Source organism: Brassica napus, chromosome C8 (assembly GCF_020379485.1).
Source record: "Brassica napus cultivar Da-Ae chromosome C8, Da-Ae, whole genome shotgun sequence".
In the NCBI taxonomy this organism is placed as follows: domain Eukaryota; kingdom Viridiplantae; phylum Streptophyta; class Magnoliopsida; order Brassicales; family Brassicaceae; genus Brassica; species Brassica napus.
The window spans coordinates 34,060,733-34,083,149 of NC_063451.1; the positions used below are offsets into that span (position 1 = coordinate 34,060,733).

Below are 22,417 nucleotides of genomic sequence, written 5' to 3' on the forward strand. Positions count from 1 at the left end.
GACGGACGACTTCCGTGTAAGTCGTCTAGAAAAAAATAATTTTTTTTTTGTTTTATTTTTCAATTACAAAACTAACCTGAGACGACTTACATGGAAGTCGTCTAGGTATACCAGAATATTGATTTTTTTTAAATTTTCTACTGGACGACTTACATGTAAGTCGTCAAGGAAAAGTCAAATTTCTGACACAATCCGGTCAAATGCAAAACTAGCCCATTTTCCTTAGACGACTTACATGGAAGTCGTCTCAATTTTTTTTTTACAAACAAAGATGGACGATTTCCATGTAAGTCGTCTAGGTTAAAAATTAACTACAAAACTAACCTAAATGGACGACTTCCTAGAAGTCTACCAGACGACCTCAGTGGAAGTCGTCTGCGTCAATGTTTAATAAACTTTCATTTTCTCTAAAACTATAAAGTCTTTTTAATTTTTTTTTGTTAATTCATGTATATTAGTCAATTTTGGGGCTACTGAATGAAATTTATAACTTAATTGGTGATATTTATAAGGTTACCAACATTCATGCTTAGTAAAGTTTCTAACTAATTGAGAAGACTTTCGTGGAAGTCTTCTACGTTAGTTTTTGTAAATTTGTTAAGTAACTTTAAGATATGTTTATTTAATTTTCAAAAATGTTAAGTAACTTCAAGAATATCAAGTAACATGGTTTAATGTGTCTTCTCAGATCATAAGATATATTTTTTACTTATGTATCTAATGAAAGTGTTCTAGCTTTGAACTTATGTAATGTTTTATCTTTTGTGAATTTGACTAAGTTTTCTTGAGAATTTTTCTCCCTTAGTTGTAATAATTTTGATTAATTTTTTGTATTATTGTGTTTTGCTATTAAAGTTGTGTCAATAACTTCAATTATGTCAAGTAATTTTAGCAAGATAATGTCGTGGAAAATGAACATATTTACTAAACTTTTTCATTAATATCTCTTTAAATTTACAAAAAAAAAAGTCACAACTAAAGGAGTACACATGCAAATCACAAAACAGACCACAAACAAAACTATTATAGATCATTCTTCTACAAAGACAAGCTTAAACTCAACTTGATATGGAAGAAGACCCCGTCAGAAGACTTCCTGGAAGACTTCTTTGAAGTCGTCTGGAAGACTTCCTGGAAGTCTTCTAGCGCATTATATTTTAGAAGACTTCCGAGAAGACTTTCCATAGGTCTTCCAAAGTCTGATCCAGATCTGAAAAACATGTATATCAAACCCAGATCTGCAAAACATGCATATCATATCAAAAAATGTTCAAATGGCTTAAAACAGAAAAAATGAGTGGAAAATTAGATAGACATACTTTTATAGAACACACAAAATACATATCCAATCCAAGTGGAAGATGAGAACCATCTGATTGAAACCTGCAACAAAAAGTTAAATTAGTGAGAAAGATACGAGACAAAAATGAAAAATTCATATAAAGTTTAGTGTTTTCAAGTCAAAGAGATTAGAGTGGGCTTGGAGAGTTTTAGTTTGGGGAAAAGTATGAATTTTATGCAACAGGAGGTTACCAAATGAAGAAAAATCGACATAAGAACTTACCAAAACGCTCAGATCTATTATGAAAGGGAGACATGAGAGAAGACTCCGTCAGAAGACTTCCTGGAAGTCGTCTGAAGTCTTATAGCCCAGAAGTCCAGATCTGAAAAACCTGCATATCTAAATCCAGATCTGAAAAACCTGCATCTCCAAAAATGTTCAAATGGCTTAAAAACAGAGAAAATGAGTGGAATATTAGGTAGATCTATCTTTATAGAACACACAAAAATACATATCTAAAATTAATAAATTTACATTTAAATGAGTGGAAGATGAAAACCATGTGATGAAAAACCTGCAAAACAAGATAAACTAGTGAGAAAGACATGAGACAAAAACAATAAATTGATATAAAGTTTGGTGTTTATAAGTTCAAAGAGATTAGAGAGAGGTCGGAGAGTTTTAGAATGAGGAACATACCATTTTTGTTACAGCCATTTGAGAGGAGCAGAGAGAATGTGTAAATTTTTTTATATATGGAGATAAAAATTCCAATAAGGTTAAATATTTTCGATTAGAAGACTTACTAGACTGGCTTACTTGTAAGTCGCCCAGAAGAATTCAATATTTTTAGCGGGAAACTAAAATATTTTTAGCGGGAGTTAGAAGACTTCCCAGACGACTTACATGTTAGTCGTCTAGATCCTAAACATAACTCCTAAACTAAATTAACTAACTAAACACTTCATAAAATCAAATCAAACTTAAAAAATGTTTACTATACACAGAAATAATCACATGTAGATAAAAGTTTAATTTTTCAAAAAAACATTTAAGCTTTCCAAAATCTAACACTAAGAATACATACAATACTACAACATATGTTGTCAAACCCTAGACCAAAGAATATCATGATTCACTACTTTCACTCATCTATGTTGAAAACAATTCAATTTTATTATATCTTAATTTATATCACTTAAAACTGTTTATAATTACATGATTTTAATTTTTCGCTTATCAAAATATTTTTTACAAAATTTATAAATTATTTTTAAGATCAACTATACCAGACGACTTCCGTGGACGTCGTCGATAAGAATTAACAGAATCTCAGAAGACTCAGAAGACTTAGCGGTGATATATTCGTAAAAATGAGTTCTGTTTTTTTGTTTGGTCACAAGGGGCTGACTATAATTTCACAAAGCTTTTGGGTTATTTTTGCATTTGATTCAAGTTTCGGTATACTTTTGCAATCAAAATTAAGTTTTGAGTCATATTTGGTAAATCCCCCAAAACAATTTAAGAAAAAATGTTAAAATTTGATTGGTTAAATGATATTCAATTATTAATTATTTTAATTAAATCTAAAATAAAGGGTAAGTCTAGAACTAATTAATATCACTTACCAAATAGTCTAAATGATATTATAAATAATAATGTTTGATTCATTATTTTTATATTTATATACTACATCAAATAATTAATAGAACATAATTTATAGAAATTGATATAGTGATTTCATATTTTTATATAAAACATTATGTTCCTATATAAAATTATAATATATTATTAATGTCTTATAATGTCCATTTATGTCTTATAAGTCATTTATAAAATAATAAAACATTTATAAAATTATCTATCATGGCTTACAAAATTTTAAATTATTTATATGAATTTATAAAACATTTATAAAAATAAAATTCTCTTATATATTAAACGAGAAGTCGCTTAAGTGATTTTTTCTTACATGTCGATCATTTGTGAAGTCTTAAGAAAATTGTTATGATTTGCTTGGTCGATAAATTTTAATTTATTTTAGTTTAGATTTAAAATAAAAAATAAATATAGAACTAATTAATATTACAAATAATTATTTATGAAACTAATTGCTGGAATTACATAAAGAATAATATAATTTTATCAATTATTTTATATTTATCAACTAAATAATATAGTGAACGAAAATGTACATAATTTTTAATTATTTTATATACTACATAAAATAATGAATAGAAAAAATTTATAGAAATCGATAAATGATTTCATATTCATATGAAAATATAATTGTATTTATAATAATTATTAATGTCTATATATGCATTATAAATAATCAGGCTTTGAAAATTGGACAGATTATATTTAACGGAACATGTAAGAACTTTGATTTTTTTTTTTTTGCAATTAAGTTAATAATATACTGAAAGGTAATGTTATGATTGAAAACAATTCTAAGATGGATTTGTTTTTGTTTATTGATTGTATGTTTTGTATTACTATTTAGAGAGAGAAATAAATATTTAGCAAAAATATGTAAAAAGTTAGGAAAAATGAGGAAAATTTAATAAAAAGAACCAAATGATAAAGAGAAAAATAAGAAGATGCATAATATGTGTTCCTAAACTTAATGTGATAATTACATATATAATTCCACAAGCATTTGTTATTGCTAAATATTCATCAGTTATTTTTACATCAAATTTAAAGAAACTTTACAACTGATTTTCAAACTATTTGAAGTTAAAAATTATATTTAATGTTTCTAATTATTATTCAAAAATTATGACATTATGTATATAATATATATTTTCATACAATATTTATATCTACAAATTAGTGGACAGCCACCTAATTGATTATTTAAAACCCACAACAACAACGACGCCATAACGAACAGATAAAGCTTAAAACTGTAGGATATTTTGAAAGATGATCTATACTTTTTTTGTCATCAACTTAACAGACTCAAACAGACTCTGAAAACCATGTTGGAGGTTCTGCATCCAGGTGAACGACGAAAGACGGGTGTCTACTAGCACTGCGTGCGAGGCTATCCGCCTTAGTGTTTTGCGTCCTTGGTACATGAATGATCTCTGAGCTGAGAAAACTCTCCTTGAGGAGATTGATATCTAATAACTTGCAAAAGCTGGCCATTCTTCTGGTTCCGAAATCATCTTCACCAATTGAGAGCAATCTGTTGCAAATGTGACATAATTTTGACGTAAATTCTGCATACACTCCATTGCCCAAACTAGTGCTTCCACCTCTGCATGAAGAGGAGAAAGACTAGCCCAGAAATTTCGTGTGCCCATCAGACCATCAAAACCTTCCAAAGTACTATACCAACCTTGTCCAGATAAAACGTCATGTTCCTTCCATGAGCCATCTGCAAATCACCATCGTCCTGGGATTGACGGTAGTGTTGGAACTTCTGCTAATTTAAGGGTGTGTCTGGGATCCATATCCAAGTTACTAAAAACTTTATTATTCATCCCTTTCCATATATACCATAGTATCCATGCAAACTGATGATCATCCATCTGTGGAAGGACTCGCCAAAAAAGATGATCCATATTTGTAAAGAGGAAGCTGGTTGAGAAAATAGTCGGATTCGATGGTATCTTCGATAGGGCTCATACCTGAATCGTTGGAGGGCATTCGAAAAACACATGGTTTATCGATTCCTCTGGAGCCCCACATCTAGCACAACATATATCTCCTTGTATTCCTCGTGATCTTAAATTTTTCTTTACCGCAATACACCCTGATACCAGTTGCCATAAGAAATGTTTAATCTTTGGCGGGCACCGTACTTTCCAACAATGAGCCTTTAAAAGATCAACTGTGGGCCCGAATACATCTTTGTTTTTCCTTATCTGGATAAACCCTCTCAAGCTTGTATCCTGATTTCACCGTATATCTTCCATTCTTTGTGAAATACCATTCATCCCTATCCACCATCTGGGTCTTACTAAGTGGGATGCTTTCTATGATTTTCGCATCCTGGGGATCCACCAGTGCCCAAATTGCCTGCGAATTCCAAGTTCGCGAAACGAGATCTATAAGAGCGTCCACTGTAAGGTCTGGGTTACTATTTTGTTGATTTTTATTTGCTGGTCTCGGGCGAGTGGTTAGGAGCCATGGGTCATTCCATACTGATATGGATGATCCTGATCCCACCCTTTGAATTTGTCCTTTGCTTACCACATATCTAGCGGAAACAATACTCCGCCATCCATATTACGGAGAATTTGAACGGATCGGCTCCAGGGGTGAAGCATTAATGTAGTACCGTCCTTTGAAAAATCGTGCAAAAAGTGTATTTGGCTTTTCTATCAAGCCCCATAACTGCTTCCCAAGCATCGCCGTGTTAAAATCTGTAATATCTTTTAACCCTAAACCCCCTACATCCTAATTTTCACATACTTTGTCCCATGATTTCTAGTGCATGCCTCTTGTGCTTCCCCCTAGACTCCACCAGAATTGTGCTACCGCACTCTTCAGTTTCTTTGCTGTAGCCTTTGGTAGACGATAGCAAGACATAACATGATTTGGCAAAGCCGTAACCATTGATTTGATAATCACCTCCTTTCCTCCTTTAGAGAAAAATTTGAAAGTCCATCTGTTTATTCTATTGTTTAAACGTTCCTGCACAAAACTGAAGACTTGTATTTTCGAACCGCCCGAATTTTCCGGTTGTCCTAGGTAAGACCCCATTCCCCCTAAATTCTGTATACCCAAGATATCCATCAATTCTTGTCTGCTAGATTCCTCGATCTTGTGTCCAAATTGAATCAATGATTTTGGAAGTTTATGAGTTGCCCCGATATCGCCTCATTCCTCCTTTTGTGCCTTCCAGAAAAAAAAGACTATCATCTGCAAAGAGCAAGTGAGATATCGATGGACATGCTCTGGCTACTTTCATTCCGGTTAATTGTTTCTCTCTCTCCGCTTTTTTTATGTTTGCAATTAACGCCTCAGTACACATAATGAATAGATAAAGAGGCAAAGGATCTCCCTGCGTAAGCCCCTATGTGGAATTATGAGACCTCGCGGTTGACCATTTAATAAGACCCGATACTGAACCGACGATATACACTCCATCATTTAATAAGACCATATATTTTCCTTGACATGCTTTATTAGTTCGTAAACCATGAAACATTTCCTGTGAAATAAGAATATTATCCGATATCAATCTTCCGAAATGAGGGAAGGTAGGCATAGTTTTAAGCGTTGACACAGAACCTTAGATATGATCTTGACCCTACATTACAAAGGCTTATTGGCTGTAATTCTGTCATCCTCCTAGGTCTCTCCGTTTTTGGTATCATACATATGTTAGTAATATTTAACATTGGATCCATTACTCCTGAAAACAGGAAATTATTCACCATTTCCACCAAATCTCCTTTAATTATATGCCAAGAATGTTGAAAGAAGAGAGCCGTCATTCCATCCGGCCCTGGAGCCTTCTTCGGATTAGGCCTGGGCATTTTACCCGAACCCGAAGACCTGAACCAGAACCGACCCGAAAATACAGGTTCGGGTCCGGGTCCATGTTAAAGTACCTATTGGGTCTTGTCTTTTTGGACTCGCGGGTCTCGGTTCGGGTACCCGAAATACCCACAAATAATTGTATATATTAGGTATATTTGGGTGATTGGATATATTTTTGGTATTTTGGATTTTTTTAAAGTTTCGGGTTCGGGTTTTTGGGTATAATTGTAGATTTCAGGTAAAATTTTAGATTTTTAGAAAATACAATTCGAGTATCCGGGTATGTTTTGGGTTTTCGGGTCTGATTTTGGATAAAGTTTTGGGTATTTTCGGGTATTTTCGGGTATATTTGCGGTTCTTCGGGTATTTTTAGAGTTTTCAGGTCCATTTTGGGTCTTTCGGGTCCTAAAAACCCAAACCGACCCGGATCCGAAATATACCCGAAAATTACGGGTATTGAAATTATAGACCCGAACCGACCCGGACCCGACAAGATCCGACCCGGAACCGATCCAAAAAATTATAGGTACTTATATGGGTCTGAATTTCTAGGACCTGAAGGACCCGGACCCGACAAGACCCGACCCGAACCCGACCCGAGGACCCGGATGCCCTGGCCTACTCCGGATGAATCATGAATAGAGCTTGTCGAACCTCCTCTTCCGTCGCAATACACAGCAGCCGTTGATTCATCTGTAGCGTTATACCAGGTGTTATTTCCACCAGAAAGCTATCAAACTCTGATGGGGAAGTAGTAGTAAATAATTCATCAAAATAGTCCACCGCCACTTTTTCTACTCCCTTATCTTCCGTAATCCAATTGCCAGTTTCATCATGTAATCCTACAATCATGTTTCGAACTCGTCGTTGTTTCGTCAAAGCATGATAAAAGTTTATATTGAGATCGCCTACTGTGTACCACATTTTTGCGACTTTTTTGATGCCAATAATCCTATTCATCCTTATAGGCATCTTGTAACTTCTGGGATACCTCTAAAATTTCCTCCTGTGATCTATTATTATCTGATTGTACTTCCTCGAGATGTTTTTTGAAGATCATTTATTTTCCATTCCCATACGGTGGATTATTTTTCCATCATTTGGCATTCTCATGACAACAATTACTAATTTTTGTAACAATGTCCCCCACATGTCCATCATTGTCCTATGCCCAACCTATAGGAATTGATTCCATAAGATTTTCCTGGCCGATCCAGGGCTTATCAAACCTTAACTGCCCTTTCCTTTTAACCACTTTATCTTCCAGATAGGCCACCACTGGCCGGTGGTTAAAGATGATCTATATTATTAAATCAAAATTCCTATTAGGATTATCCCCTTCATTTTGTGAAATAATTTCATTGTCATGTCATTCTCTAATTTTAATTTAACATATTAATTAATACCCATCTAAAAAATCTAATAAACATTATAAATTGGATTTATTTAATAGTATAGATCTACACCTTCCTAAATCTACACTTTTTTAAATAATTTATATATGCACGATTTTGACATTTGTGATATGATTTATACTATATTATAAAAAAAATGTTTTATTTGTATCAAGTTCATGTATCTTATATATTATAATCTTATTTACCTACAATATTTCTCTTCCATTCTATAGGATATTTACAGAATATTAAATATATTATAATGGAATAGTTTTAAAATGTTAATCATATGAACATTGTAATTTATTTAAAATTAATTTTAATGAGTTAGAATATACCACATTTTAAATCCCTTATCAAATTTTATAAATATTTTTGAAACATAAACAATCAACACAATTTTAAAAATATTAGGCTGTACATGAATTTTCGAGTATCCCTTCGTATATGGGTAGGATCTATTCCATGGGTTTTGTAAAAAAACCACATTCAGATATTATAAAAAACCAAATTGGATTTTGTTTGGTTTGGACCTGAGTAGGTTCCATTTTTAATCGAAATAATCATAGTACCCTATTTAGTTTGGATATTTTATATCTAAACTATCCAAATTTACCCATAATAACTAGAAACCCAAAATTCTCAGTAGATACGATTCAAATCCGTTATTTTATTCGAAAGTAACCATGGACACAAACTGATTTGAATAATTTGTATCCAAAACATCTATTTCTATCCATTAATACATAAAATAATTAATATATTTGATATGTAATTTTAATTTTAGGTATTAATATTAATACTATTATAAATAATATATATATGCTCGGAAATGTTCGCATACTCATTTGATTTTCGGTGCGGGTCGGGCTACGTATAAGTTTTTTGGGTTATCAAAAATGAACCTAAGAAGATATTCAGGACAGGTCCAATCCTATTCAGTACTCTGATTATAAAAGAGAACTAGGCCCTGATCCGCGCGCCAGCGCGGATATGAATTTTCGGTTTTTGGTTATTTATTTAACTAAATGATGTATTTGTAATATTTGATGTATTATATTCACCAAGTAAATAATTTTTTGGCATCTTAAACCATCTATTTATGACGAATATTCGATATCATATAAAAAATAGAACAAACATACGTAATTAGAGAATTGTAGACGATATATAAAAGCAATGGTTATTAATGTAAAATATGAAGAAATATTATATTATGACTTAATATGGCATAAAAGATTATAAATTAGTTATACATGTTTAAAGAAAATACAATAATTTTTAAACTTCTATGAAAAATTTAACATATAAAAAAGGGCGATGAATTAGTCATCAAATTGTAAATAATTTTATAATTTTATTAATAATAAATTATTTATAGTTTCTGTTTTTCGTCAAGATAATTATTAAATGTCCATAACATTAATATGTTAAAAGACCATATTATGAAAGTCCATGTTGTAACCGTTTTTTTCCGGGAAGTGTAACAAAAAAAAATTACATTTAACTCTTCATTTTGTTTAAGTTCTGTGTCGGTAAAAGATTAAAAAATCTCTATATTTTTTTCAATGTTCAATTTGAAGCTTATTATGCGAAAATCATACGCAAATATAGGCAATTGGTTGGAATCTCTATATCTTTATATTCTTACAAATTTTAAATTTATTGTTCCTCTTCTGCATGAAAATTAATTACCGGAGTAATAGATCAATTGGTTGTAATCAAATCTATTCTTATAATTAGTGTAATTATGGTTACAGTTTCTATATTTAATAGGTACATTAAAGATACGACATTGAAGATATTATGTTTTGATTAATAGAAGATATTGGATTTTGAGTTTGTATTTATTGATTTGATTTTTTATAAAACTTAGAAAATCAATAGGATGATTGGTTGGTTGATACATCCTATAAGAAAAACGAAAACTATAAGTGGTTTGAATATTTTACATCGATCGATGCATGATGTAAGTTGACTATATAAAACTTGAGCATGATCATTTCAAACTAAAGTATAGGAAGGTTATATGCATTTGTTATATTGTAGTTAATATATTTTAAATATTACATACGTCAAGTGATTCACGTTTTCGTAAAAATAATATTCAAGTTCATTATTGGGCTGTACTCGTCCGTAATAAGCTACGTTAAATATGATCTATTTTTAGGTTCATTTAATGACATTAAGTTTAAATTTGATTAAGGAAAACTCATTAATTTAACTGAAAAAGACAAGCATTAAAATATGTAGGTTCATTTAATGACATTACGTTTAAATTTGATTAAGGAAAACTCATTAATTTAACTGGAAAAGACAAGCATTAAAATATGTAGTTTAATTTAATTCTCAATGGCATGGAAGTGTAAATAAGTTAGAAAACTTAGGGGTGTTTTTTAATGCGTACTTCTCTTTTAATAATATAGATTATCCTAAAATATGATAAGATTTTATGTAAACGAAAACTCAAATTATGTCAAAAATAATGATATTCAATGATAATAACAATTTTAATTGATTATGTTTTTAAAAAATACATTTACAAAAATATTGTTTGAAAGAAAATTCATTTATCTTTCAAATATAAAATGAAAATATTATATTAAATAATAAAAAATATAAATAAAAACCATAAATTTAGCAAATGACAACTGAGTTATTTTATGCTAAAATTTTATTTCTAACAATTTATCAAATGACAAATGAGTTATGAGCAAATAATACCATATAATTTTTAAAAACATAGTCATTCTTAAATATTTTTTGAATAAATAATTATTTTTAAATTTAATCAACTGAAAATAATATCCGTACAATTGTGTGAGTCAAATTCTAGTTTTATTGATGCATGTTATATATTAGTGCTGCATGTTTTAGGTAACATTTTAATGATGCACGTTTTTAAAAATCTTCATTATTAAAATTATGCACGTACGGATAACTCATGAGTTTTTTTGGTTGATTAAATGGCATTATGTCCAAATTTATTTAAGGATATTTCATTAAGGTAACTAAAAAAGACAAACAATAAAATAGGAAGTTTAAATTTATTTAAGCATATTTCATTAATGTAACTGAAAAGACAAGTAATAAATTAGGCAGTTTTATTCGTTTTAGGATATTTTATAAATGCAACTGAAAAAGACAAGCAAAAAAAATGGAGTTTAATTAATGAAGTAAGAACATTTTGAAATGGGCACTTCTCTTTTAATAATATAGATAGGCTATTAAAAATTTAAACACATAAGAAGTTAACAATTATTTTTTAAATTAAATATAAATCCGGTGCTTTCAAAGCACGGATCAAAATCTAGTAAAAACTTAAAGATAAGCATATGATAAAAAAACCACAGAGATCAATGTCAGAACAGATCAATGTCACTCTCTCTCTCTCTTTCTCTCATTATTTGAAAGCACTATATAAAAAGAAGGGAGATGAAACTCCAACCTCCTCAAGCGGCGATTCCGGTACAGGCACCTCCTGTACCGGGATCGTTACCTCCATCACCACCTGTACAAGGATCGCTGCCTCCGTCACCACCACCACAATGCTTCTTAACCCACTTTTTCATCTTGTACCTCTTCCTAGCCCTTCTATTTGATACACTAAAATTGTGTATTTTCTACTGCAAGCTAACATTATAGATGTAGTATTTGAGATTCAATTCTAGAAGAGTGTTTTTACACTTTGTTTCTATGAGCTTGATATCAAGCTAAGATAAATCGATTGAATGCAAACAAAACAATTAAAATAAAGCAACTAACATAGTTGGTTTGGTTTCAGATTATAAAAGAGCTCGGTTCAGGGTGATTCATCAGGATACTTAAGAACATGAGCCACACAACTGAATTACTATTCATGGAAGACGATACATCTTCCACAAGCCAATCTAGAACTTGAACAACAAAATTAGATCAACCCACTGTCGTGGTGTCTACCAAATTATCAAGTAATCCTAATGCCAAAACTGTCGTTTGGATTAGAAAATAATGACAAACATTATTGTATGATTCAATTGGTTCAAGATTTTCCTTAACATCAGCTTTCGTTGGCTAAGGAAAAATTGCCTATCTATGCTTTTTCTAGCAACCTAAAACACTTTTGATGGATAGGTGTAACCTAGATTCAGATGATAAATGGCTAGTTTAACAAAACCAGTAAGATTAACAATAGATAGAGATATCATGAATAATAATCCTATTTGTGTCTAGCTCATTGATCCATAATCCCTAACATGCTAAACCTAACAGTTGACTACTCAACCATAACCACAGAGAACACATAGAAAAAGGTGAAGAAAACATGAGGATAGATTGCAGGAATAATAATATAGGGTTTAGGAATCTTCTCAAGAGTATGTAGAGATCCTTCTCCCTTAACAAGATTATAAGTTTTATCTCTCAAAAATCCCCCTAAAAAATGGCAGTCTGTTAAAAATAATAAGAAAAGATATATTTGCAGGTATGTGGCGGTCCAGGGGGAAAAGTGGGGTTCTTCTTATCATCGGCAACATCACCCAGAAACATAAAAACCATCTCCATCGGAGCCTTCTGCTTCTTCTTGCCACCACCTCTGGCGTGCATGAGACAAGAAACATAAATCAATCGAATAGTTACCAAGCAAGAAGAAAACAAAACAAAAAGTTAGATCATCATCCTTACTTCTTCTTGAAGCCCATTTTTTGTCGCGGCTAAGAGAGAGAGACTCAGCGATTTTTTCTTTTGAAGATAACCGAATATATGTGTGTAGTAGGCAAATATGAGCAATGGATTTATAGACCTTAGAGGTGTAAAATAGTACATGTAGAGAGATCTGACGGTTGATTTGGTTTTGGACGGTCAAAATGTTATTGTGTGGACCAGTACCACTTTCTTCCCCTCCAAGGTTGGTTACTCTGGTTCGGTAATTCCAAAATAACCATATGATTTAACCGATAGTTAGCCTTCTATAGCTCTCTCTCTCTCTCTCTCTCTCTCTCTCTCTCTCTCTCTCTCTCTCTCTCTCTCTCTCTCTCTCTCTCTCTCTCTCTCTCTCTCTCTCTCTCTCTCTCTCTCTCTCTCTCTCTCTCTCTCTCTCTCTCTCTCTCTCTCCTTTTTTGGTATTTGTTTGTGAGCATCAACCATTCCTTTTGACTATTTATTACGAGATTGACATTCAATTTAACTCTACATTTCTAATTATTAAAATGATACTGTAAGACATTCCAAATCATGAAAAGATAGATTATACAAAATCAAAGCTTTTAGTCTTGTCCATTCCAAAACATGCAAATATACTAAAACTAAGATCTTTGCTTGTTGCATTCTAAAGAGAGTTGATGTTGCACACATAGGAGAAACACATGAGTAACTAATCTGCGACCTACGAACAATCTTCCAGGTACCATTTTCTCCTTACAGTCTTAATGGTCTACCTTAATATATGTTTGCCTTCTTTAGACTGTAATCCATTAGATTTGTTTTTTTTTGTATTTCTTATATACAGGTTAAGAAATACGAAAGCTCTCAGTCACGTAGCCCAAGTAGAAGCAGGAGCCTCTGCGGTCGCAGCCTAGCCGCTGCGTCAGTAGAAGCAGGAGCCAGAAAAGGATCTGAGGTCCCTTTGTTAACACTGAACCTTGTATATTTATATATATATATATATCTCATTTCGAGCAATATCATTAAATGGAACTTTGTGTTTATCAAAACTGTATTGCAGTACCAAGACGTTCCCTTTCAAGATCGATATCAAAATCTAGATCACCGTCTCCTGACAGGAAGAAGAGTCCCCTAAATAATTCATCTCCTTATTTATATATACAACTAGGGGCATGTCGCGCCGAAGATTATTTTATTGTTGTTAATTATTATTTTTCGGATGATATAGTTAACTAATTATGTGATCGTTTTTATTTGCTAAGAGCATTATTTGGTATTTTTATTATGTTATGTAGTAATAGGTGATATGCTAACATATTATGTGTTTGTTTTCTAATAGTGTGTTGTTGTGTGTATAATAATTCTCCCTTTGTTTCAATTTAAATGTCGTTCTAGAAGAAAATTTTCGTTTCAAAATAAGTGTCGTTTTATGATTTCAATGCAACATTTATTAATAAGATTCTTCTGTTTATTTTTTCATTGGTTGAAATACGGTTAGGTGTATGGGTAATGATGTTTTTATTTTGAAAATGTACAAAATTAAACATTTTCTTAATCCGTGTGCATAAGTCTAAAACGACAAATAAAGTGAAACGGAGGGAGTACTTATTAGTGGTGGAGTGAGTTTGTGATGTAATGCATATTGAATTTCAATAATTTTACATTTAGGCATTTTTTTGATTCTAAGGTTAATAATTTCAGAGTAAAAATTAATACTTTTCCAATTATTTGAACATTACTTTTTAAAGATGTTTTGTGCTCTCTCTCTATATTTTTACATTGAGCCGTCACCATCTATGCATTTCGTTTACCTTTCCGGTGTGATGTGATTCTCACCATCACCGAAAAAGACTCACATATGTGCTCTTGTTCTTCCTCACCTTTTTCTCCTCTTTTTCCTTAGATTTCGGCTCTTGTTAGGAACTATATCTCCTTGGGTTGGGTCGAGTTTAGTCGTTTTTAAAGTTGTTTTTCTCGTCGCTGGCTTACCATCGATAGTCCCTTCTCATCTTGGTTTTCAAGATATGGGTTTTGGTGATCTGACTTCTATAGCTCGAGGACGGCTACACGATTTGATGATTTTGTTTTGTCTACCCTTCCATCTATGTTCCCTCATCTCGTTGCAGCTTTCATCGTTGCTTGCGTCTGTGTGACTCTCCCTTTCGCCATGTTAGCCACTCCAGGTTTGGATAGTGTTCTTCTCCGAGTATGCTCTGTAGATTTGGAAGATTGTTTCGGATCTCAAGTCTGGGCTCTGGTTTCTCTAGGGTTGGCTTCCGTTCTCCCTCATTCAGGTTGTTCTCTTCTTCCCTTGCTTCCCTTAGTATAAGTGTGCAGTATTAGTTTCTTGGAGCTTTGGTCCCTTCTATCCAGAGCTTTGTGGTTCTTCACCGGCATAGGCGTCTTGTTTGTGCTTGTTTAGCTTGTGAGGTGTTTTTTACCTCTTAGCTGGTGGTTGTGCTTATCGTTCGTTATGAATGTCTATTCCTGCTTCGTGGTGATTTTGGCTTTCTGTTGATTATTCTTCTTCTAACCCGTTTTCTTGGTTCTTTGCATTGGTCCTTGATCATGCTTCTTTGTATTCGAGGGATTGTTTTATCTCAAGATTATCTTTCTACAGTTGACTTTTGATTGTTTTGGCCAAGACACTCTATGATAAAGTGGAGTAAGTTAGTTTTCGTTCTTGATCGCCTTTGAGCTCTGGACCTTTATTGAGTCAGTGTTACTTTAGCATTTTTTCTGTAATTATGGAGGTTTTATGTTTAGATTATGTGTTCTGCTTTAGTTTGTTTAATACTAAGATAAATATATAGTTGTAAATGAAATAATAGAAAATAGTAAAAAATAATTAAATAGTGAAAGTTTATGTTATTTTTAGTTGTGAATAAATTAAATATTTAAAATATATTTATATTTTTTACTTATTTCTTTATTCGTAGATTATCAAACTTCAAATGATGATAGTTAGTGTGAGAATGATTAAATAGTGCTTAATTAGAAGATAGTGAACCAAATTGAAATAATCTAAAAGAAGAAGGATTTAAAATATAAAAAAACAAAAAAAGAGGACACATGTCAACTAACCTCTCATTCCACATTCCATATATATAGGTTTTGATCAGCACTTTAAAAGTGCATGATTTTTCTAGTTTAAAATTTTAATTCATTTTTCATAAATAACTTATTGTTGTAAATAAAATAGTTCATAATTTATACTTTTTTATATCTATGAGTTAACTAATATTTGGCTTTTTAATTGTATAGTAAATCATTTTAATTATATTTGAGCATATGAATTAATTTTAAATTATTGTAATTCAACTTCGATTAGTTATTTAAATGGGTTGACCTATGTTTGTTACCATTTTGTAAATGATGATAACAATATTTTTTTGTTTTGTGAATATTTCATCTATAAATATGTGCATGTTACCATCTAGGTAGAATTATCATCAGTTAGTTTAAATCCAGTATTGTTTGTTACTATTTTTAGATGCTTATAACAATATATTTTTCTTAGAAAAGGTTTTATAAAATTATATTTTATGTTTTTCTTTTCTTTTTGTGAACAAATGTTTTATAATGATGTATAGTTACCATATAAAATTATTAAACCTGAAATTCAAGATTTATAAAATTAGACTCATCTCATTTAAGACTCACTCTATTTAAACCTGAAATATTTTGTTAATTTATCCAATATTAATTTAAACAATTTTTACTGACAGTAAAAAAAAAAACCTAAAAGTAAACTGTGATTGTGCTTCTCCTCGCAAACAGTTGCCAACATTCACTCTCCTAGCAGAGTCGCCCACTCAACGACACTGTCTCTCTCTCTCTCTCTCATACTATGGAGCTTAAACTAGCCACCGCCGAGAAACAAGTTCGTCGTTTTTCCTCATCTGGTTGCTCTGATTTCACAGACCGAGTTCCTATCTTTCTTGAGATCGAATCTGTTTAGGTGCTTGAAGAGTTGGTGAAGCTAGTGCAGAGTAGAGGCCTGTGCGGCGAAAACGGAGGATGGAAGGAGTTTTTAGATGCTAAAGACAAAAAGAAGATTGGATCTCCAAATGACCCTTCGAAGCGTTCCCATGACGAACTTGTCGCGTTTCTGACAACCTTCAAGAAGAAACAAGACTTGCAGGTTAAACCCACAACCTGTTTTCCACTAAAGTTTGTGTGTGTTTTAAGTAATAATCTCTTATGTTTTTGTTTTGGCTTAGGTTCTGAAATGTCACGCCAATTTTCTTCTAATTGAAAAGTTAGAGCAGGAATGTCCTGGTAATGACACTCCAGAGCAGGCGGAAAACTGAACTAAAAAGACATGTTTTTTTTTTTATCTTCTAAAGAGATGTATGTGTACAAGTTTGATATGAATATGTTTGACAGTACAGAGTCTAGTTCGATTGACTGTTGAGCATCCTGCTTACTCAGTAGACTATTCATTCGAGCCACACTCCGAGGTTTTTGTTTCCTCTCTTGAACAACAATGCAGCTCTTACAAGTTTTTCTTGTTTTCTTTCAAGAGTTTGGGATTTGCTAAAACAGGACTGGTTTGTATCCGATGTTGGAGTGAAGACGTCCAAGGTGATGGAATCAACCGATCTGGTAGCTGTTGACTGTGAGATGGTTCTTTGCGACAATGGAACTGAGGGTTTGGTCAGAGTTGGTGTTGTAGACCGTGATTTAAAGGTATTACTATAGATTGATATGAACATGTTTACTTGACTCGGGTGATCAAATGCTGTGGTTCATGGTTTCAGGTGATTCTTGACGAATTTGTGAAACCGGACAAACCTGTGGTTGACTATAGGACAGACATTACAGGGATTACCGCTGAAGATATCGGAAAAGCTACCCTCTCCCTCGTAGATATTCAGGTACATAGCAGCAATTAAGCTACACTAGTGTTTTGTTGATCTTGTGAAATGTTGCAGGAAACTTTGCAGCCCTTTCTATCAAATGGTGCGATTTTGGTTGGTCACAACAAAGATTTGGAAGGTAAGCTTTAAAAAGTTCCTCAGCTGAGTGTGTGTTGTTTTTACTGGATTGTAGCTACAAATACTATTGTTATTTTGATCACAGTGCTGAAGATAGATCATCCAAAAGTAATGGATACCGCACTTGTATTCAAGTATCCCAATGCAAGAAAGCCCAGAAGAGCTTCACTTAACAACCTTTGCAAGGTAAAATCTATTATCAATGGGTTTTCTTCTCTGGTCTTGGGAGACAATATCACCAAAAGATTAACATTTTCTAGAATTTTTTTTTTTTTTTTATCAGTCTATTTTGGGTTATGAAGTCAGAAAGGCAGGAGTCTCTCATGATTGTGTAAACGACGCAACAGCTGCGATGAAACTTGCACTTGCTGTTATTGAGAAAAGAGCCAACACAACAATCCCACCATCTAAAGAGGTTTGTAGAAAATAAGATTTTTTACCTAAACTTTTAACTTTTATCATTAATTTTATTAGCTACAAATGTTTGCAACTTTTTTCAATAGATGTTGGAGGTTGAGAAAGCAAAGCTTTTTATACATAAAATCCCTCACAATGTGACATCTGAAGAGCTGGAGCAAGTTCTTTCTGGAGAGTTTACACTTGATGTTAAGGTAAAAACCAAGCCATTATATTTCACTTTTCTCCAAGGATCACTAACGGCTAACCTTATTTTGATCTATTCTTATTTTGGCAGCCAGCAAAAACATCGAGAGGTTGCTATTGTGCGTTTGTTATTTTCCGTAGCTCAGAAGAAGCAGATCAAGCATTTGAAAACGTTGATGGAGACCAAGGCCAGGTATTTTAAGAATCTCTGCTTCTTGTAAACTCTCTGATTGAGACTGACAATAACAAATCTTTATGTGCTATGTTTTTTTCCTGCAGGATTCATTTGGTTTGCCACAAAAACTGGTTATATTTAAGCTGACTTCTGGTTCAAGAGTTAGTATATATGTCCGTAAAATGGTTGAAGATGGTTCCGCGTAGAGATCTCCTCTGTCAGTACAAAGACACTTCTCCTGGAGAAAAAAAGTTATGCAGTGCAGGAGTAGGCTAAAATATTTGTTATTTTGATTAAGATTCTCTATTTAACAATTTAGGAATAGAAAACAATGGCAATAGTGCTATTAACAATGTTCCTGTTGCATCAGAGAAGATCAACATGAATATTCTCCTAACAATTGCTTTGCAAAGTGAATGTGAACTTAAAGAATTAGTTTGGCAATTTTAAAGGTGAAGACCTGATCTTCAACATTTTAAATTTTAAAATAATTAATCATATTTCCAAATATAATATATTTTTAATATAAAAGTTGGAGACGTTAATATTTTTCTTCCCATACAAATTTAAGAAAGAGCTTAGATAAAAAAAAACTAACATCATCTATATTCTGTTCCCACCCAAATTCACATCTCTAAATATTTTAGTTCATCTACATTAAATTTTTAGTAGATATTTTGATTGGATCTAAGTTTTATAAATATAAAAATTTCACTAGCATTATTATTAGTTATTTTGTTTCATATTGCACATTTTTTTTAGATGATTTCTATGTTAGTAGATAATCACACACCAATAAATATTTTATGAATTTTTAAATATCACAAAAAAATTATACCGTAGCTTTTCAAAACCCATGTTACGATATCAACATTCTTATTTTAAGCTTAAAAAACAATACATATAAATAAACACAAAAAAAACACAAAAATGCCTTTTTAAAGAAAGCTATATAAATAATGAAAGTTAGGAAGGTGGCTTATAATAAGCATAAGCAGCATAAAAACTTTGAGATAATGTGAGGACGAGTAGAATAACTGCAGCGCAGAACGAGACAATTGCCCATGGATTATTGAAGTACTTGTGTCTTAAGGTCGCCCTCCAAGCATTCCACTTTTGATTGTAATAACGGTTAACCTCAACAGATAAACGAGATAGATAACTATCTTCGGTATCAAAAACAACTTCTTCACATAACCGGTTGAACAAATTAGCAACTTCAGAATCACTTCCTAGCCAATGTTCGATAATGCCGCAGTAGTGTAAGTAGCTAACATCTTCGTGAGAATCTATTAGATTGTCCATGAAGATTATGTAGGATGTTATGTCATTCCTCGAGTCAATATGGCACTGTTCAAAAGCTATAAGGTTCAAGAAAAGAGATTTGGTACCTACAAAACAAAAGTGCAAGGAAATAAGGAATCATGTAACTTTTCTTGTTTTAATTTTTTTTTATTTGTTACATCATCTAGATTTCTTGTTGGTGTAATCAAATCAAGCTCTTTTACATTGCTTACATCATTTTGAATAAGTCAATATATAAGGAATAATCTATGACAGTTAGGAGGGTGTATTCAATCTAAAATTTGAAGTGATTTAATTTTTAATGAGGGTTTTAGATGATTTTAAGGAATTGCAGAGAATAAAATGATTTTTGTTAAACTACTCTAGAATATCACCTAAAACCATGGGATTTGAGTTTTGATTTTTTTAACTAAGAAACTCCACCCAAACACTTTAAAATCACTTGAAAACTTTAAAACTCCACAACTTAAAATATTTTCAATAACACTAGATTTTAAATGAGTTTTTAAAATTCATGTTTCAATAACGGTGGATTCGTCGTTTTGACACAAATCACCTAAAACTCTCAATTGAATACATCCCCTTGCTAACTTTAGCCGTTTGATATATGATGAATAAACAAGGGAAGAACGTGACAACATTACTTTAATCACATTATATATGATCCTAACGAATATGGGGCAGGGATTGTAAAAGGAGATATGTAGTGTGGAAAACGTGAACGTACCGTCATGAATAAGTAGCCTTGGTATCTCTAGATAACCGTTATTGAATTGAATATCCCAAAACCGGTCGGTTTTCCTTCTCCTAAACTTAATACCGGCCTCTCTCAGTTCCGTTACGCAATGTATCAGCTGTTGTCTGCGCTTGTCGGCCACGCGCGTATTCCGAGAAGACCATCTCTTTCTTGATAACCTTGGTTCCGGTTTAGGACTAGACCGGAGTAGACTTCGACGGAAAACATCAAGACAGTGCAACTCGCCCATGTCGGCGAATGGGTCAAACGCTTTATCTCTTGCCAGATAGTTCTCGAGTTTTGACTGGTCGGTTTTGGTCATTGGCTCGTCTGTTGGCATTAGTGGATCAAAAAACCGTACTGCTAACTGCGCCACTAAACCGGTTTGGTTGCGTGTACCAAGCTGTAGCTCTAATAACCGGTTTAGTACAAACAAGGGAAGTTGATTTTCGAGCATTATCATATCACGTTGAATTGAATGCATCGATCCTCTCATTGCAAAAACCGGATCATTACGTGCATATCTACACAAATACAAAAAAAAACAATAATTTCAAAATCAAAATGATTGAGACCGGTTTAGCAATTATTTGAGATAACCGGAATTTTACCCGAGTTCTGTGAATCCTTCAACGGCTCCTCTGAAGAGCTCAAGCACAAAACAACCATCAAGAACAAGCATTTCAATAAACTCATTACTGCTCAAACCGAAAGGACCTTCGTAGCAAGCTCGAGCCTTCTCTTCAAGCTCTCTCATGGCGTCAATATACATTTTAATGTTCTGGTTCGTACGTTTCAAGATTTTGTTGACGGCACGCCATTTGTGACGGTCCATAGGCCGGAGCCGTTTTTTACCGTGGTGATACGGACCAAGCGACACGGTCTGAGGGAAATACGATTTGTTGTCGTTTTCTTGCAAGTAATACGGAACTCTGTAGATGCAGAGTTTGCCCCATATCGTCGTGTCGTCGTCTCTATGTGCTTGCTCTAGTTTGTCTGTGATTGAGATCACCCAATCATCTCGTGGCTCTTTTGGACTTCCTTTTGTTACCTCGATCTTACTGGCTTGGGACAGAGTTTGGTCGTGGTTATGATTGCTTTGTTCTTGATCTTGATCGGATCTTGTGACTTCAGGTAACGCGGGGAGGTTTTGGCCTGGATTAATCGGTTCGGATTCTTGTCCTTGGTTCTCGGCTTCGAGTTTTTCTCGGATCTTGAGGGTGAGCAAGTACCAGCTCAACATGTCTTTGTAGAAGACAGCCACCATTTTTTTCGGACGAATGAGAGAAAGGAAGAGAGGGGAAGAGAGAAGTTATCGTTGTTAAATATAAGAAGCAACTATATGTTAAAATGATTTGAAGCTGTAATTGGTTACTTATTGTACTCATGGGCCCAATTGATCTGTAACGACAACAACCACAATTAGATGCATCTAAACACACAAATAATTCTGGAAAACAACAAAAGAATATATTTTTCTTTTGACTATTTGTAAGAATAAATCAATTAACTGGAATCCTCCGGCGTGAAGAGAATTGTTCGCTTCTCTCAGTTATGAATAATCAAATGATTGAAAACCACCTAAACAAAACTATTTTAATATTTTTTATTTTGGTTAAATGTGTAAATATCATTAACTAGTTAACGAAGGTTTGATTACAAATAGCTGCAATCTTATCTCCTATATATTAATTGAGAAACATTACAACTTATTTTTGTAGTCATGTGTCATACTAGGATGATTCTTATAATCATTAGAGAAATATGCTTGTCCAC

General features: G+C 32.7%; 2 protein-coding genes across 2 annotated transcripts; one reads left to right on the top strand and one right to left on the bottom strand.

Annotated features, from left to right (window-relative positions):
• Positions 1 to 16,567: 16,567 nt before the first annotated feature.
• Positions 16,568 to 19,044, top strand: LOC106382428 (small RNA degrading nuclease 1). Its single transcript, XM_013822449.3, has 12 exons — positions 16,568 to 16,705; positions 16,784 to 16,966; positions 17,046 to 17,103; positions 17,212 to 17,285; positions 17,371 to 17,514; positions 17,586 to 17,702; positions 17,760 to 17,823; positions 17,908 to 18,008; positions 18,106 to 18,237; positions 18,326 to 18,433; positions 18,517 to 18,618; positions 18,705 to 19,044. Exons 1-12 carry the CDS (start codon positions 16,673 to 16,675, stop codon positions 18,804 to 18,806), a joined length of 1,218 nt encoding a protein of 405 aa, XP_013677903.2. The 5' UTR covers positions 16,568 to 16,672; the 3' UTR covers positions 18,807 to 19,044.
• A 346-nt stretch (positions 19,045 to 19,390) lies between these two features.
• On the bottom strand, positions 19,391 to 22,130 carry LOC106382427 (UPF0481 protein At3g47200-like). The gene is made up of 3 exons (XM_013822447.3): positions 21,253 to 22,130; positions 20,633 to 21,165; positions 19,391 to 19,991 (listed from the first exon to the last, which is right to left on the bottom strand). The coding sequence occupies exons 1-3, from the start codon at positions 21,906 to 21,908 to the stop codon at positions 19,567 to 19,569; spliced, it is 1,614 nt and encodes a 537-aa protein (XP_013677901.2). The 5' UTR covers positions 21,909 to 22,130; the 3' UTR covers positions 19,391 to 19,566.
• Positions 22,131 to 22,417: the final 287 nt, after the last annotated feature.

Coding starts and splice junctions, on each gene's coding strand:
- LOC106382428 (XM_013822449.3), top strand. CDS start 16,673: ATGGAGCTTAAACTAGCCACCGCCGAGAAACAA. Junction 16,967..17,045: donor AGAAGAAACAAGACTTGCAG/GTTAAACCCACA, acceptor GTTTTGGCTTAG/GTTCTGAAATGTCACGCCAA. Junction 18,619..18,704: donor TTGATGGAGACCAAGGCCAG/GTATTTTAAGAA, acceptor TTTTTCCTGCAG/GATTCATTTGGTTTGCCACA.
- LOC106382427 (XM_013822447.3), bottom strand. CDS start 21,908: ATGGTGGCTGTCTTCTACAAAGACATGTTGAGCTGGTACTTGCTCACC. Junction 21,166..21,252: donor GAAGGATTCACAGAACTCGG/GTAAAATTCCGG, acceptor GTATTTGTGTAG/ATATGCACGTAATGATCCGG. Junction 19,992..20,632: donor AAGGCTACTTATTCATGACG/GTACGTTCACGT, acceptor TTTGTTTTGTAG/GTACCAAATCTCTTTTCTTG.